The following is a 16,808-nucleotide window of genomic DNA, read 5'->3' on the forward strand; positions in this document are numbered from 1 at the left end:
CCCCCTCTCCCTCCCTCTCCTTCTTCTCATACTCCTCCACCTTCTTCTTCCTTCTTCCTCCTTCCTCCTTCCTCCTTCTTTCTTCTTTCTTCTTCTTCTTTTTTGAGATAGGTTATTCTTTGCCCAGGCTGGAGTGCAGTGGCACAATCATGGCTCAGTGCAGCCTTGACCTCCCTGAGGTGATCCTCCTAGCCCAGCCTCCCAAGTAGCTGGGACTACAGGCACATGCCACCAAGCCCAGCTGATTGTTGTATTTTTTTGTAGAGATGGGGTCTTGCCATGTTTCCCAGGCTGGTCTTGAACTTCTAGGCTCAAGAGATCTGCCTGCCTCCCAAAGTGCTGAGATTACAGGCATGTGTTCCTGTGCCCTGTCTCTTATTATTCTTAATCACTCTTTTAATCAAGATGTTTGGTATATTTTTTCCTTCTTCCATCTACATTTTTAAGAAGTGTTTTCTTCTACCTCATGTTTATCAGCTTCCTTTATTGCCTCTTTAGAAGCAGGAAGCACAGGTTGTAAATCAATATGGGCAAATACTTTGCTGTCTTGTTTTGAAAAAAATTGTAATTAAGATTCGTGGTAGAAAGAATTTCTAAAGTGGAAAGTTGACTTTCCAAGATATTACCATGTCTTATTTTAGAATTTACTGTTGGTAAACTAATCTACATTATTAAATAAGATTCAGTTCATTGGAATCACTGAATAATTACTATTACTGTGTTCGAGAAGTATTGTTTGGGTGATATTATTAGTTTTATCACTTATGCTAGGTTGCTTTTAGGAATTAGCCTCAGTATTACTTAAAAAGAGATGGAAAATACTTTATATGTCACAAATCTAATAAATTTATAGTTAAAATAATGCTGCAAATATAGAAAATTTTCATTGGATAGTTTAAAAAAATCTGAATGCAATATAGAATAAATAAACTTCATCTCTTAATGTACTCCTAATTTTTCCTTAAGGCACCGTGACAGAGAAGCTTTTCCCAAAGATTATGATATAGAGGGTCCTGAGAAAGTGAAAAAGCTGTGTAATTCAACATATCGGCGACTTGGAACCGATGAATCCCCAGTAAGTAATTGCTATTACTTCGTTTTAAGTCGGAAATCTTTGTCATAGTGAAACATGAAAAAGTTAAAGGAGGAGTGTTTTGTGCAGCACCATCCCTGGTTAACTGTGCTAGTTACTCAGATGACTTAGTTACTGTGTGCTGAAGCTACATTACCTGTAAAATGTGCCTATCTCATAAAGTGATTGGGTGAATTAAATAAGATGAAGCAAGTTGAGTACGTGGCACGGTGCCTGGCACATAAAAGTGCCTAGGAAATTGTTCCTGTTGCTATAATGCTGTTGTCACTACAGTGACAATATCCTGTTAGATGTCTCCTTTCACCTCCATAATAACCCTGCAAAGTGGATATTACCATCTCTAATTCACAGAGGAGAGGAAAGAGACTCCTAAAGACTAAGTGACTTACTCAAAGTCACACAGCTAGCGGGTGGAAGAGGGAGAGTTTATACCTAGGTCTTTGGTTTCAAGTCTTTTGTACTTACCTTAAGCTGGTGCAGTTGTAAGTAACTAAAACATGCTATTAACAGTCTCATAAGGTTTGTACAATCCAGTTACAAGCAGAATATTTATGGCATAAGTAATTCCTGTTTGAATTGAGGTGAGCAGGTTACTGCTTGGCTACATAGGTGTCTGTCCAGTCAGCATAAGGCAAGAGCTCAACTCCTAGGAGACCCGCAAATTGGGTCCTACAATGTCAGGAACTTTGGGGCTAGCTGAAGACAATTTAGCCTTAGAGGATGGCCTTGGGCATGAAGAGCTGGTGATTTGATGAGGGTGGTTGTACAAGTGATGAAAAGATTGGGTTTGTGTCACATTCTGCCCCCCAAATGTTTTTAGTTTTAGACCAACATTTGAAATGGGGCAAGTGTAAAAAGATACATAATTCCGCACTGGAAATTGTTCTAGAAGATTCTCCATTCTACAAGGTAATGAGGACAAATTAGCTTAGCATGGCAGCGCCATTTCCTCCTTTCCTCTTATAGTTGCAGTGGACAGAGAGTAATAAGGATCACCTGGAGAATGGGGATTTATTGTAAAGTGACAGCTGCCTGGATATGGAATGAGCAAACTTGCAGGAACTAACACAGCTCTAAAGCAAGGCATCCCCATCACCACCCCAACCTCTCTGTGTCACATGCACACACAAAGTCTCTTTGGCATCTCCATTTCTCTCTGCTCAGGTTTACCTCTTGCTCCATAGCCCAGATCTCAGGGGAATCTGATTATTTCCTCAGTTTCCACCCAACCCTCTTCCCTTTGCATCAGGCTGCCTCATGGGTCATCAGCCAGCATGTGGATGGGGCTCTGCAGTGTGATGCCCAACTCAGTCAGCATCCACCTTGCTCCATTCCCCCACAAACCCAGCTTCACCTTGCTTTCTTCAGCATGGGGCTGTGGTCAGGACAAGAGTAAGTTGGGCAAGACAGGCATTGCTTGGCCTGCACTTAGAGACTTTGGTCCTTAAAAAACATTTATTTTTGATTCCCATATAAAAAATGTTTTAAAGAACTTTTGGTCCTTAAAACATTCATTTTGATTCCTATATAAAAATGCTCTTGGTCTCTGGGTATTCCTATACCTCATATCACAAAGGACATGAGATGAAGTGGGGTATGAAGTATAGGAACCACAAACGTTCCTTCCCCAATATTACATGCATTACAGTGGTCGAGCCTCAGGTTTAATGAGAATGTGTAAATAAATAGTAGTATTTACTGTCTGTATGTCTTTTTGTTGATGGCCATTGAAACCCTGTCCTTCACCTGCCAGATTTGAAATGTGTATTCAATAGAAAAGAAAATAGACTGAGGAATCACTATTTCTGATGGAACTGCTATTCTCTATCTTAAGAGCAATTTACATTTTTCCCTACAGACTTCCTGTGTATAAAGCATTGGCTCATCAATCTTGTTTTTCATTCTTCACAACAAAGCTATAAAGCTGTCAAGAAATATATTATTATTCTATTTCTAAATCTAGACTTGCAGATCTTAAATGACTCACTCAAGGTCCCAAGTGTAAAGAGAAGGAGGGAATACTGGCACCGAGCCCCCACACCTTCACATGCCAGGTATGAGGCTGGATGTAGCAAGAGGATGGGCAAGTCCATCTTCCTGTTGTCACAGAGTTTTGATAAGGGCCTAAAGACACTCTTGATAGTTGGCAGGAACCACATGCCTTAAAGCAAGAATCCAGGCCATCTAGGCAGGATCTGCTAAGAGACTAAATTAGATTAAACCAGTATTAGTAGTTATGTCCTTGAAGACAAGGGACTGAAGAATTAAAAAAGGATTCATGTAGTTGTGGGTTCTGTGCCCCTCTTTCTCCAGTTGAGAGGAGTTTCAAGGGAACCACTCAGAGAAATTAATATGTATGTCCTGGAATTTAGAGGACATGGGGTCTAGGCACATGCTTAAAAACTTAAATGTTAGAAGTCATGCCTGATATGGCACAGCAGAAAGAGGGAGTACACTGCCCTTGGGGCAGGGACAGCAGTGGCCAAGAAGAGACTTGCCTAAGACTTTTATTAAACAAAAGGAAATAACTTGCTGTGGGAGGGAAGGGGCAGTCTGATTAAAATGAAATTCCTTTATGATTGCATCCTATTGATGCAATAAGATCAATTCAACAAGATGGTTCCATTAAAAACGTTTCATTTCATCCTCTGGACAGCTCTTCAGGCAGGTCTCATACGTGATCCACATTGGACAGATGAGGGAACTGAGAACAAGTGAAACTTAATCACTGGTGAAAAGTCAAACAACTAGCAAGTGTATTACAAATTAAAATCCATTGTTCTTCTCTGGCTTTAAACGCTAAGATCTTAGAGACTTTTCCAAATTGCCTCTTGGAGTACCAAACTTTTCCACATTTAGTGTGCTGGCCTTTTTACCCCACTATACTGCACCTTCCTTGTAGAAAATAGACCTGATTATTTTTGCTCTGGCTTGGATATTGTATATGTCACTGCATATGTGTTGGGGCTTTGATTTCTTACATCTTAGCCATAACTTCTGTCCTATTTCCTGAATTATGTCCACACACATGCTGGCTAGCCCTATTCCCATCTGTTTCCCCTTCTGAATGCCTTCTTAACATTTTTGGTTTTTTTGCAAGATTGCTGCTGAATGGCTGCTTTGTCCATCCACCGCATTTCCATTTAGCTGGTTGAAGGTGTCCTTGTCCTTAAATGCTGCTGCAGGAGCTAATGTGAGCATCATTTATTTGTAGCAGAGTTTAAAATGGGACTTACTTTTGTCTACATTTTGGCTAAGGCTCTAAAAGTCTAAGAACAGAACAATAGCCTCATGTGCCAAAGTAAATAATTAGGTCACTTAAGCAAGATCCTCAAAGAAGATGGTGCTAATTGGCTCCCACTCACACGAGGGATATAAGATAATTGAAATGCAAGAAGCCTAAAGAGGAGTTTGTTAGTACAGAGAGGGTTTTGGAAAGAGTGTGCTCTAAGTCTCATCTCAAGGACCCTTGTGTGCCTCACGAAGTTAGACATAAGGCTCTGGTGACTGGTTAGAGGAAGCAGAGCAGAAAAGAGGGAGCCAGCTCCCCTAGAGGTGGAGCAAGGATGTGTGAATCCTCGGGCCCAGATGTGCCTCTTGTGGATCCAGTGTGGACCACGGGGAAGAAGAAAATGACATGGCGTCATTTCAGAGCCTGTGAAAGAGCACCTCATAGTGGGTGCCCAATAAATATTTGTAGAAGGAAAAAAGGGAGAGATGGGAGGGACCTAGCTGGGTTTCCAGGAGCCGAGGCAAGACATTTAAGTCTAGCCAGAGGCATCTTCTATCATGAGGCATGCCATTCAGTGTTCCCAGAGGTGATCCCAAAGTCTACCAGAACATCCCAAGAAAGTCATCTTTGAACATTCACCAGTGCCAGAGAGGGTCAAAGATAAACATGCCCTAGGGAAACCAAAGTAAGATTACATTCTGCCATTCCTGCATTTACCTCTCTCTCTTCCTCATCTCCACACATCCTTGGCATCAGTCCCCAAGGAGATAGAGGGAGGTGGGGAATAGGGAAGAAGTCGAAGTGGGATAATTGAGAAGAAGCCAACTGTGCCCCCTGTTCCTAATATAGTGGGTCAGGCCAAAGCAGCTCCAAGGTGGAGGAATGAGAATCTTTCCATGACGTGTGAAGTTTTGACTATTATATGTGACTGGCATTTTACTTACCTCAGTGAAAATCCTCTTGGGACAAAAGTAGCCAGAGGAGTTTTGTATTATCTGAGAGTAACCAGAAACGCCCTGGGACCTGTCTTATATTTCATCAAGGAGCGTGAGAAAGAACTAGTCCCTCCAAATAACTGTGGATGGGCAGTGATGGAGGAAAAGTAGATTTGTTTTCTGATTGTACCTACTTGTAAGTCCCACTTGTTCAATGAGCCAGTTACCCTTTTGTATGTAAAAGAGCAGTCCATTCTTATCATATCTCTCTATCCCCTTTCCTTACTTTAGTTTTCTTCATGATACTTACATGGCTGGACATATTTCAGATTTATTTAGTTGTTAATCATTTGTCACCTCCTGTTAGAATACGAGCTCTATGAAAGTGGGGACTTTGGTCTGTTTTGTTCCCTGTTTTATCTCCAGTTCCGAGAACAGTGCCTAGAACATAGTGGATGCTCAATAAATATTTGTGGAAGAAAGGGAAGAAGGAAGAAAGGAAGTAAGGGAGAGAGGAAGGGATGAAGGAAGGAAACAAAGAAAGTAGGTAGGAAGGAAGGGGAGGAGGGAGAAAGGGAAGAGGATAAAAGGAAGAAGTTCTACATTCAACAAACATTTTTTGAGGCCCCATTACTTTGACAGGCATGATGCTAAGTGCTAGGGTAGGAAACATAATTCAAAAATTGGTCCTTGTATATGAGGAACTCATAGGTTCCTAGGGGAAATGGGAACACATAACCATGGTGGCAAAGGGTATGATGGATGCTAAGAACCACAGGGTGCTGTGAGGTGCACCTGAACTGAAATGGGTTGGAGGGAGGTTTGGGTATGGTTTCCATTGAAGCTCTGGAGCTGAATCCTAAAGGAACCATCTCTTGGCAGAATCTGGAAACGTACCATTCAGATTTCAATGGTGGGATAATTGATTTCCTACTTCAATGGTCCCTCTGGTTTCAGGAGGCCAAGTAAGGCCATTGGGGAAACAGATTCACAGGAGAACAGTAATTCAAGCCACTGGGCTTGCCCTGATTGTCTTATTCTAAGCTTAGTGGGTAATAGCATTCTAAACTATGGTCTTTTACCTGGACTTTATTCAGGTGCTACATATCTCTACCAGGGTGAATTCCACGCAAACTAAAATCATCAAGAGTATGTCTGTTGGCCGGGCGTGGTGGCTCAAGCCTGTAATCCCAGCACTTTGGGAGGCCGAGACGGGCAGATCACGAGGTCAGGAGATCGAGACCATCCTGGCTAACACGGTGAAACCCCGTCTCTACTAAAATACAAAAAAAAACTAGCTGGGTGAGGTGGCGGGCGCCTGTAGTCCCAGCTACTCCGGAGGCTGAGGCAGGAGAATGGCGTAAACGTGGGAGGCGGAGCTTGCAGTGAGCTGAGATCTGGCCACTGCACTCCAGTCCAGGCGACAGAGCGAGAGTCCGCCTCAAAAAAAAAAAAAAAAAAAAAAGTATGTCTGTTATCGTTGCTTCAACTTGTAAAGCCTCTCACCCAGGGATCCTCACAACACTACCAAAGGCCCTATCACAATCACTTATGTTACTTTCCTAGCATGTGAGGCTGATACTAAAGTGAGAGCCACTGGGAGGACAAAGACCACTTCTGAGAAAGGGGTGCATGTTGAATCCCATAAATTTAGAAGGATTAAGTACAGAGCATATATGATGCTGTGTCATAGAAGCTGAGAACTTTTCAGATATAAATGAACAAAGAAATACATAAACAATTCATCAAACAGATTTTTCTTATACAGCTAGTGGCTCAATGCCAAGGCATTTTTGGAACTAACAGGACAACATTGTTGAGCAAATTAGGCTAATATTAACAGCATCACAGACAGTGTGTATTTAAAAATGGCAAATAAATGAATAGTACAAAAGTATATTAGCATTCATTTTATGAATAGATTAAAACTAGCCAAATAAGCCTAAATATGAGCTGTTTTAGTGAATAAAAATATCACATTTGAAAACTAATGTTCCTAAAAGGGATACAAAGGATATAATTATACCGGATATGGGAAATTCAATTATTTACTTAATTGGTTCAAGTATTTTTTTCTTTGACATTGTAGGATGGTATTTTGACCAGTATAATCTTATAATCTTATAGATGCTTCTTGCATTCATATCTAAGCACCTGAAAGGGGTATACAGATCAAATGTTTATAAATTGAATAATTTTAAATGCCATTGCAGAGGAAAGGAAGATGTTTGGGGACAGTAGGCTGTTGAGCTAGGGTCTCCTCTTGCTTCCTGTCTCGGTAATCTTGGAGCTTGCGGTTGATGTCACAGGTTTCAGCATTCTCTCCTGGAACAACTTTGGATCAGCTTTTCCAATATCACCACAATCACATCTGGCTTTCCTGTGTTAGGAATTCTGTATCAATTGTGGCCCACTGAGTGTACTTCCCCAGTTTTCTGCTGCATCTCTGAGTCTATTTATTCTAGCAAGTATCTTCTCTGTCATTTCCAGACATTTGGGATGGGAATGAAAGCAGGCCACCCAGCATTTTGATCCCATCACTCACATTTGCTGCTCCTTTTCTACATCAGTAATCATGCTCTAATTTAACTCTTACAGAGATTAGACTTTAATTTTTCATGTATATTAGTTTGCTTAAGCAGGTGTAACTGTTACGTTGAACAAATGAGACTTAAATTGGGCAATCACGTGCACGTACATACACACACACCTGCACGCACAAACATGCAGAGACACACACATCCATATTTTTTGCCTCCACTGCCTATTTACCCTGCTTTGTGGAGTCAGTTCTTCCTTTATGCTTGGACAAAATCCTATGCAGCTTCCTTAGGTTTTATGGTCAATCTCAGATAATAAAAAGCCTATTGGTCACATTTCAATAATTAAAATATCTCATCAAAATGATGGATTTCATTTAGAGTTAAAGCTTTTCTCTTCCTCCAGCTATAACCTGCTCTAGGCTGGTAAGTAGGCAGAGGGAAGTGGGTGTGAGGGGTAGGCCGGGTTGGATAATTTATTATTTCTCCACCTGCTCTGCTTTTCCTTTCCCCAGACAATTAGAAGAGTCTTTTGTGCTTATTTTACTAATATTAAATATTTAATTAAGACTATTTTGTGACAAGAAGTGGTTTTATTATCTCAGAGTGATCAGGAAAAAATGAGACTTGTTATAAATTTATTTCTGCTAGAGAGAGGAAAAGGAGCATCCCCTAAGCCAGGTGTGGTGGGGCACGCTTGTAGTCCTAGCTACTAGGGAGGCTGAGGCAGGAGGATTGCTTGAGCCCATGAGTTTGAGGCTGCAGTAAGCTATGAATGTGCCACTACACTTCAGCATGGATAACAGTGAGACTCTATTTCTAAAAAATAAAAATAAAAATAAAGAAGAAGAAGAAGGAATAAGTTCACAAAAGCTTTCTTGAAGAGGTAGTTGTGGAAAACAATACAATTATTTTTCTGATTGCACCCTATGAGTCTCAGTTGTTCAAAATAATAGCAGTTACATTTTCAGAGACCTCTCTTGGATCCTTTAGAATCTTTACATGGCACTACTGAGTTAACCGAGATGTGAAACAGTGAGGATTTCCAAGGACAAAACTTCTGAGAAATAAGTATGGTCTTTGTGATTATTTTAAAAGATAATCAAACTTTTGTATTTTTTTTTTTGGCAATGGTGCAGAAAAGCTACAGTTGGTAGGGGGAATGCTGCTTAACAGGCTAAAATAAGACTGTTCCTTAGTTATGGCTGAAGATCTAAGATAATAGATGCCAACTCCTCCTTTATTCTAAGTAAGTGAGATGCCAACCCACTCATGCCAAACATGCAAATTATTTGGGCAGTAACTGAGTTTTGAGCTTCTTGGTGTCTCATTCACCTTGATGATTTAAAAACAAACAAAAAAGGTTGAAATCGAAGAGGTCTGGTCAAAAGAGTTTAGAAGTTGGAGGACTTGTCTGGAGAAAGAGTACATGCTGTGAATCCAACCCCTCTAATCTTCTAAGGGGTAGGGGTGGGAAGTGTGTCCCCTTAATTTCCACCCTGAGAGTGGGGCCTCAATGATACCACCCAGGGAACCTGATGCACTGGGGTCTCACTCATCCTTGACAAAAGGCTACAGACTGGAGGGTTCCAGAAGCAGCCTGTGGCATCAGAGGGAAAAGCTTGATGTGAGAAGTACCTGAGCTTCTCATATGGTTTGGCTCTGTGTCCCCACCCAAATCTCATCTTGTAGCTCCTGTAATTCCCACGTGTTGTGGGAGGGACCCAGTGGGAGATAACTGAATCGTGGTGGCAGGTCTTTCCCATGCTGTTCTCATGATAGTGCATAAGTCTCATGAGATCTAATGGTTTTAAAAACTGGAGTTCCCCTGCACAAGTGTGTGTGCTCTCTCTCTTTGCCTGCTGCCATCCATGTAAGATGTGACTTGCTCCTCATTGCCTTCTGCCAAGATTATGAGGCCTCCCCAGCCTAGTGGAACTGTAAATCCATTAAACCTTTTTCTTTTGTAAATTGCCCAGTCTTGGGTATGTCTTTATCAGTAGCATGAAAACGGACCAACACAGCTTCCTTCACTGTGGGTCAGAGGAATATACTTTCTGGGTGCTTGTAAAGAACCCAAGAAAGAATTGTCAGTTGGGGATTATCTAAAATGAATCTTGCCAGCAGAACAGTCTGGCCAACCTGAAATATATAACCTGAGGAGAAGTCATAAATGTTCTCCTCATTCCCTGTACCAGTCACCCAGGTTATGTGTCTATTGAATTTTCTTCCCATAAGTGCAGCACATATGGGAAGAGTTCATTCTAGAAGAATAGAAATTGGGATTTAAAAATAATTCATACTCAGGAAAACAGGGAATATGAATGACATTATGAAATGAGCTTCCTCTATACATTAGATATTTTCTATATTATCATTTGTCTCAAGCTAGATTTTATTATGTAAATTAAATGGAAATTTTAGTGATTATCCTACGAGTTTGTGCTGTGCTAATTTAGCTGTCTCACATACCAAATTGCCAATCTCCAGTCTGTGATATACATATATACAAAGCCCAAAAGACTTTTAAACATATGGAAGTGCTTTTATGAAGTACCATCCTTATGTCAGGTTATGAACATTTCTGCACCAAAGTGATTTTTTCACATTGAGATGGTGTAGGATTAGGTTTGCCTACATGCAACAGACACTGAAAATCAACAGAGGCTGTTCATATAGGGTTGTATTATTTCATGTAAAGGGTCTGGAGGATAGCAGGACTGGTATGAAAGTTCTATGTATTGTCAGAGACCAATTCCTTCCAGTTTTCTGCTCTGTCATCCTTGGGTAGGACTCAGGATGGCTGCTGGAAACCAGTCATTATGTCCGCATTCCAGGCAGCAAGAAGGAAAAGAAAAGAAGGACTTTTCCTGGAAGTTCTTTCCAGAAAACAACTATTTCCACTTATGCTCAATTGTCCAGAACTAGTCACTGATCATATCTAAGAGTAAAATAATCTGAAAAATGTGGTCTGCCACACTAGGCACCCAGCTAAAGTTTGGGGATTCTATTGATGATGAAGAAGGAATGTCTAATATTGGGAGATAACATTTGCCACTGATACAGGAGACAGAAGTTAAGAGTTGTCTTTGGAGTCAGATGGCTTCTCTTTAATTCTTGGCTCTACCACTTACAGGGTTGTAACTTAAGTCAAGAGTCTCAAACTTTTCATGTCTTTATTTCCTTATGTGTAAAGTGAGAATTGTAGAGTTGTCACAAGCATTTAATGTGAAGACATTTAGAATGGTTTCTGGCCATGTGCTGTTATTACCATTATCCCCACGATTTACTATAACTTACTATGCTATAGCTAGTATAGCCTCCGGTGTTTGTTTACAAATCTAGTCGTAGAACCTAGTATGATGCCTGGCACTTAATAGATGTGGATAGATGGATGAATGAATGAGGCAGACTGCATGAGTCTTAAATTGTGAAGCTTCTACTTTTTGGCTGATTTGCCTCGGCATTACTTAATCCCTTCCAGCCTTAGTTTTCCCTTTTTTAAAACAGAAATAAATTATACCAAGTGTTCTTCATTTGCACCTCCAGATCCACTCTCCACTCTTCTCACCCTGCTTTGTGCCAAGGAGACTGACCTCTAGGGTTGGCTGCAATGAGCTCCTTGCCTTCTGGCTTTCCACTGGGATGGGCCCATGGGAGGCACTGGCAGGTGACCAGAGGTGGGAGGAGAGGGAGCTTGGACACTTCTCCCTGTGATTTCCTCCCTGTAGGACCATGGTTTGGCAGTGGCTGGGTTTCTGTTCTGAAAGATACAACTATCAGGTGACCCTCACTTTATAGCTGTAGGTTGTTCTGAGTTACAGTAACTGTTCCACCCCCAAGGTTCTCCACTATTGGTATCCTCAGGGTGCTTCAATAGTGTTGATTTTCTTAATGGTTCCCACACGTTTATAAAGAGATCCATCATTAAGTTCTCCTCGGTTCCCAATATGATTGTTTTTCCCTTCTGAGACCATGACTCATATTAATACATAACATTCAGAGGGTTGCTTTGAGAAGGTATTAAAATAATGCTTTTAAAGTGCTTAGTGCATTGTCTGGCACAGAATAAGCACTCATTCTCCTCCACTAATGCTATGATTATCTGTTTCCTTTTACTGCTTTATTTTATGTTTGGCAATATCTTTGTTTCATATGATTTTCAAAGAGTTGGTTGATTTGCTGAAATATTTTACTGTTAAAAATCATCTGAGCATATCTAAGCTTAATATTTACACTTGATCTTAGCCAAAAGGCTGAGCAGCAATCTAAGCTTAATTTTTTGGTTTATCTTATACCTTCAAACAAAGTGGTGGCTACTAATTTTTTCTCAAAAGATTTTTTTTTTTTTTTTTTTGCTGTTAAAATAAATAAGACCCAGTGTAGTGTCATCTACCATTGACTAAGGAGCCTGAACATGTAAGAAGAAGAGTAGTGAGCTAAGGGTATATGGATCAAAGCTGGGAAATTTGGCTGGGAGGATAGTAATTCAGGAGGTTGAGGTCTTAGAGAGCAGTGCTCTGAGAAGCCAAGGATCTAGAGAGCCATGGAGTAGACCAGGGAACCAGCACCAGAGACTTAATTAAAATGATTTTGACTAGGCTGGACTCCCGTTACAGCAAAGCCTTTTTACTAAAGCAAAATGGACCCAAAGCGTCAGACTATAGCCATGATACTCTTGCAGTTGAAGGCTCTGGTTTTCTAAAGAGTAGTCTCTCTTTAAAAAACAAACAAACAAACAAAAAAACCCAGAAAATCTAGTGGTATTAATGTGTTCTGAGACTTCATGAATATCTTGGGGAATCTAGTCTTTCAGATAAAGTAATGGATTTTCTTGGTGATGAGTTCTGGTTCTTGGCTCTGAAACTCCAGCTTCATGATCTTCTAGAGTTTTGTATGGAGAAAATATTGAATCCCTGACATCCAATTTTGTTCCTAAGATCCCTGAGATGCTACCCTTGATGTTTCTGCGATTGGTTTGAGTACATCTTACAGTTTGCAGATTTTCCACAGAGCAATAATTGCTTAGTAATTAATTGAATTATGCTCTATGATAGAGAATGAATAATAATGATGATGATGATGATGCTATCTGAAGTCCTTGTAATTTACAAAGGGACTGCTATAAACATTTTCCTACTTAGGGTTTTTAAAATATACCAACCCTGAGAAGGATAAAGAAGGAAATAGAAAGTAGATAGAGTCAGTATATTTAATTGAATGCAGTTCTTTCTGTTTCATAGAAATACCAATTTGCTTTTTATTTCCCAATAGCATACAGTAATTGCTATTTTACATATTTATGATGAAACAGTTGACAACTATGAGCTATCACTTATTTTAATGTCAACTAGAGTCAACAATTAAAATCAGAATGTACTTCAATAAACACATGTTTTAGTAACTGACCATTTTAGTGAGAATTCATTTTCTTATATGTGGCTTCTATGTTTCCAGATGTGGGTATCAGAAACACATGAAAAGTTGTCACAAGTGTGTTTAAACACAGAATGGGCTGAAATGAAGAGCAAGGCCTTATTGAATGAGGAAACAGTGAGCTCTGGGATTATCGAAAGGTATTCTTAATACTTTCCTTTACTTACAGAATATGGACATGCAGAAAGGACTCGTATAAGTAGCAAAAAGGTATAGTGACCCCAGTTCCACACTAAAGGAACACATCAAGCACATTTGTCTCAAGCTTCCATGCTTTCTGCTCATGCTGATCTCTCTGTCTGGGAGTTTCTTTTCCTCAATTGTTTTTTTTTTTTTTTTTTTTTTTTTTTTTTGAGGCGGAGTCTCGCTCTGTCGCCCAGACTGGAGTGCAGTGGCGCAATCTCGGCTCACTGCAAGCTCCGCCTCCTGGGTTCACGCCATTCTCCTGCCTCAGCCTCCCGAGTAGCTGGGACTACAGGCGCCCGCCACCTCGCCCGGCTAGTTTTTTGTATTTTTTAGTAGAGACGGGGTTTCACCATGTTAGCCAGGATGGTCTCGATCTCCTGACCTCGTGATCCGCCCGTCTCGGCCTCCCAAAGTGCTGGGATTACAGGCTTGAGCCACCGTGCCCGGCCGTTTTTTTGTATTTTTAGTAGAGATGGGGTTTCACCATATTGCCCAGGCTGGTCTTGAACTCCTGAGCTCAGGCAATTCGCCCGTCTCGACCTCCCAAAGTGCTGGGATTACAGGCATGAGCCACTGCACCCAGCCCCTAAATTAGTTTTACATGGCTCTAAAAGTTTACGTATTACACTCTAACAAGTTTTCTAAAAAATGTTATCTTGTTTTAGGGTCACTGGATTGCCTGCCACAGGTTTTGGAGCTATCTTTCCTAGACATCCACCAGATCGGAGCAAAATGTTAGTAGCCCCTAAACTGCTACAATTGTACAAAATGTTTCCTGATTCAGATGGTTTGTTTGCAGGGGTGAAGGTATGAGAGGGTGAGCCAAGGTCAACAAAATGCCCTTTACATGACATCTTTGACTTGCCTTTAACCAAATATTTTCTCCATTCACATGCATAGCATTAATAACAATAATAATACAACAGTAAATCCTCACTATTTGCAGATTCTGTATTTGTAAATTTTTGTTCTCTGTAAAATTTACCTATTTGATTCCCACAAGTCGATACTCATAGTTCTGTCGTGGGCATTTGTGGACATATGCAGAGTGGTAAAAAAGGGAAGGCACCAGATATGTACAGTCCCAGCTGAGGTCAAACAGGGTGAAGCCCTGCCTTCTTGTTTCAGCTCTCATTCCATAAACGTGTTCTTTTCACAGTCTATTCAGCGACACGTTTTCAAACTCTTATGCTTTTGTTGGTGATCTCGTTTAAGACATCCCTCAAGCATGGTGGCTGAAGTGCTGCCATGTTCCTTAGAGCAAGAAGGCTGTGATGTGCCTTTCAGAGAAAACTTATGTGTTAGACAAGCTTGATTCAGGCATGAGTTGCAGTGTTGTTGGTCATAAGTTCAAAGGTGATAAATCAAAAAATAAGATGCCTTTAAGCAGAAACAGACATTAAACAAAGTTTTATATTGATCGAGTGGTGACAATGTGACCAGAGGCTTGCAGGAACCTAACCCTATATTTCTCCTAAGATCAATGGTTCAATATTTGCTAATTCAGTGTTTCAGCAACTTCGTAGAACATTACTATGAACAAAGAGAACTGACTTTACAGCAAGAGACTATTTTTACTGATATAAGAGATAAGTCTGTTTTGGCAGGGAAGCATGAATTCTTACTACAAAAGAAAAAAAAATCTTATCCACTCATCTTTCTAAACATAAACTTTCATTATGTACAGTAAGTGATGTGGAAATACATTCCTAAGTATGACAAAATTCTAAGGATTGCATTGTGCATTATGGGGTTGTTGTGAAGATTAAGCAAGTTAATATACATCAAACAATTAGAGCAGTAATTGATGCATACATACTAAATTCTTCGCTGGACATGGTGAACCTTTCAGTTTATAAACTCATATCAGTTCAGAGAAATTTTCTTGATTTATTTTATTCTTGACCTACTGTGTTTTCTCTGTTGTCTCTTCTGGAAATCTTTTATTTGAACGTTGGATTTCTTTTCCTGATCCTAAAACTTTCCTGCCTTTTTTCACCCTTTCTTTTTGGTCTTTACGATCTACTTTCCTCTCTGTTTCTTCAACTCTACCCTTGAATTATCTTTTTGTTTTCTGAATCCTTGTGTTTTTGTAGGATCTTTTTTTTTTTTTTTTTTTTTTTTGGTTTCATGACTTCAGTATCTTCTCTTTTCTATCTGAAGATGTTAATGAAAGTTTTAATGATAGCTTAAAAAATTTTTTTCTTCCCCATGCATACTCTCTGTTTTCTCCAAGATGTCTGTTTTTCTGTTTTTTTATTTGTTGGTATGGTATCCATCTTCCACGCTAGAGACATTTTCCTCAGTCACCTGCTAATCAATCCTCTGCCCATGATTAAGAGATGGGGCTCCGACCCTGTGAGTGAGGCTTACTGCCTTGGAGATTCCCTGGAGGAATCTAGGTGGGTCATTATTTCAAAGAAACCCTGTACCAGTACAGTCATGCATTGTGTAATGTCAGGGATATGTTCCAAGAAATGTGTTGTTAGGTGATTTCATCGTTGTGTGAATATCATAGAGTGTACTTGCACAAACCAGATGGTCTAGCCTACTACACACTGAGGCTAGATGGTAAAATCCATTGCTCCTAGACTATCAACCTGTACAGCATGTTACTGTGATGAACAGTGTAGGCAATTATAACACAGTGTTAAGTATTTATATATCTAAACATAAAAAAGATGTAGTAAAAATACAGAATGAAAGATAAGATAAAAAATGGTTCACCTGTATAGGGCACATGCCATACATGTGCTCTGCAAGACTGGAAGTTGCTCTGGGTGAGTCTCTGAGTGAGCAGTGAGTCTATGAATGTGAAGGCCTAGGGCATTACTAAATACTACTGTAGACTTTATAAACACTGTATACTTAGGCTACACTAAATTTATAAAAAAAATTTGTATGTCCATTTTGCATTGCTATAAAGGAATACCTGAGACTGGGTAATTTATAAAGAAAAGAGGTTTATTTGCCTCACAGTTCTGCAGGCTGTATAAGCATGGCACCATCATCTGCTTGGCTTCTGGTGAGGCCTCAGGAAGCTTTAACTCACGGCAGAAGGTGAAGGGGAGGCAGGAATGTTGCATGGCAACAGAGGGAGCAAGAGAGAGGGGAGGAGGTGTCAGCATCTTTTTAACTACCAGATCTCATGTGAACTCTCCTTACTGCAAGGAGGGCACCAAGCTGCTCATGAGGTATCTACCCTCATGGCCCAAATACCACTCATCCGACCCCCACCTCCAACATTGGGGATCACATTTCAGTATGAGATTTGGATAGGTCAAACATCAAAAATACATCAACAATATTTGCCTTTCTTCAAAAGACATTTACTTTAGCTTGTTGCACCTTTTTTACTTTACAGCTTTTTTTTTTTTTTTTTTTTT

At 40.2% G+C, this 16,808-nt stretch overlaps 1 protein-coding gene across 3 annotated transcripts in view; it reads left to right on the plus strand.

The window, feature by feature from the left end:
- The window catches only part of CFAP95 (cilia and flagella associated protein 95), a 94,364-nt gene that overhangs the window by 28,545 nt on the left and 49,011 nt on the right, over positions 1 to 16,808 (plus strand). For all 3 annotated transcript variants that reach the window (XM_017873062.1, XM_017873063.1, XM_017873064.1), the window contains 3 exons: positions 967 to 1,075; positions 13,258 to 13,376; positions 14,088 to 14,156. In XM_017873062.1, coding sequence (XP_017728551.1) covers positions 967 to 1,075; positions 13,258 to 13,376; positions 14,088 to 14,156 — 297 coding nt within the window. The remainder of the gene's footprint in view (positions 1 to 966; positions 1,076 to 13,257; positions 13,377 to 14,087; positions 14,157 to 16,808) is intronic.

This window comes from Rhinopithecus bieti, unplaced genomic scaffold, assembly GCF_001698545.2.
Source record: "Rhinopithecus bieti isolate Rb0 unplaced genomic scaffold, ASM169854v2 scaffold_7648, whole genome shotgun sequence".
In the NCBI taxonomy this organism is placed as follows: domain Eukaryota; kingdom Metazoa; phylum Chordata; class Mammalia; order Primates; family Cercopithecidae; genus Rhinopithecus; species Rhinopithecus bieti.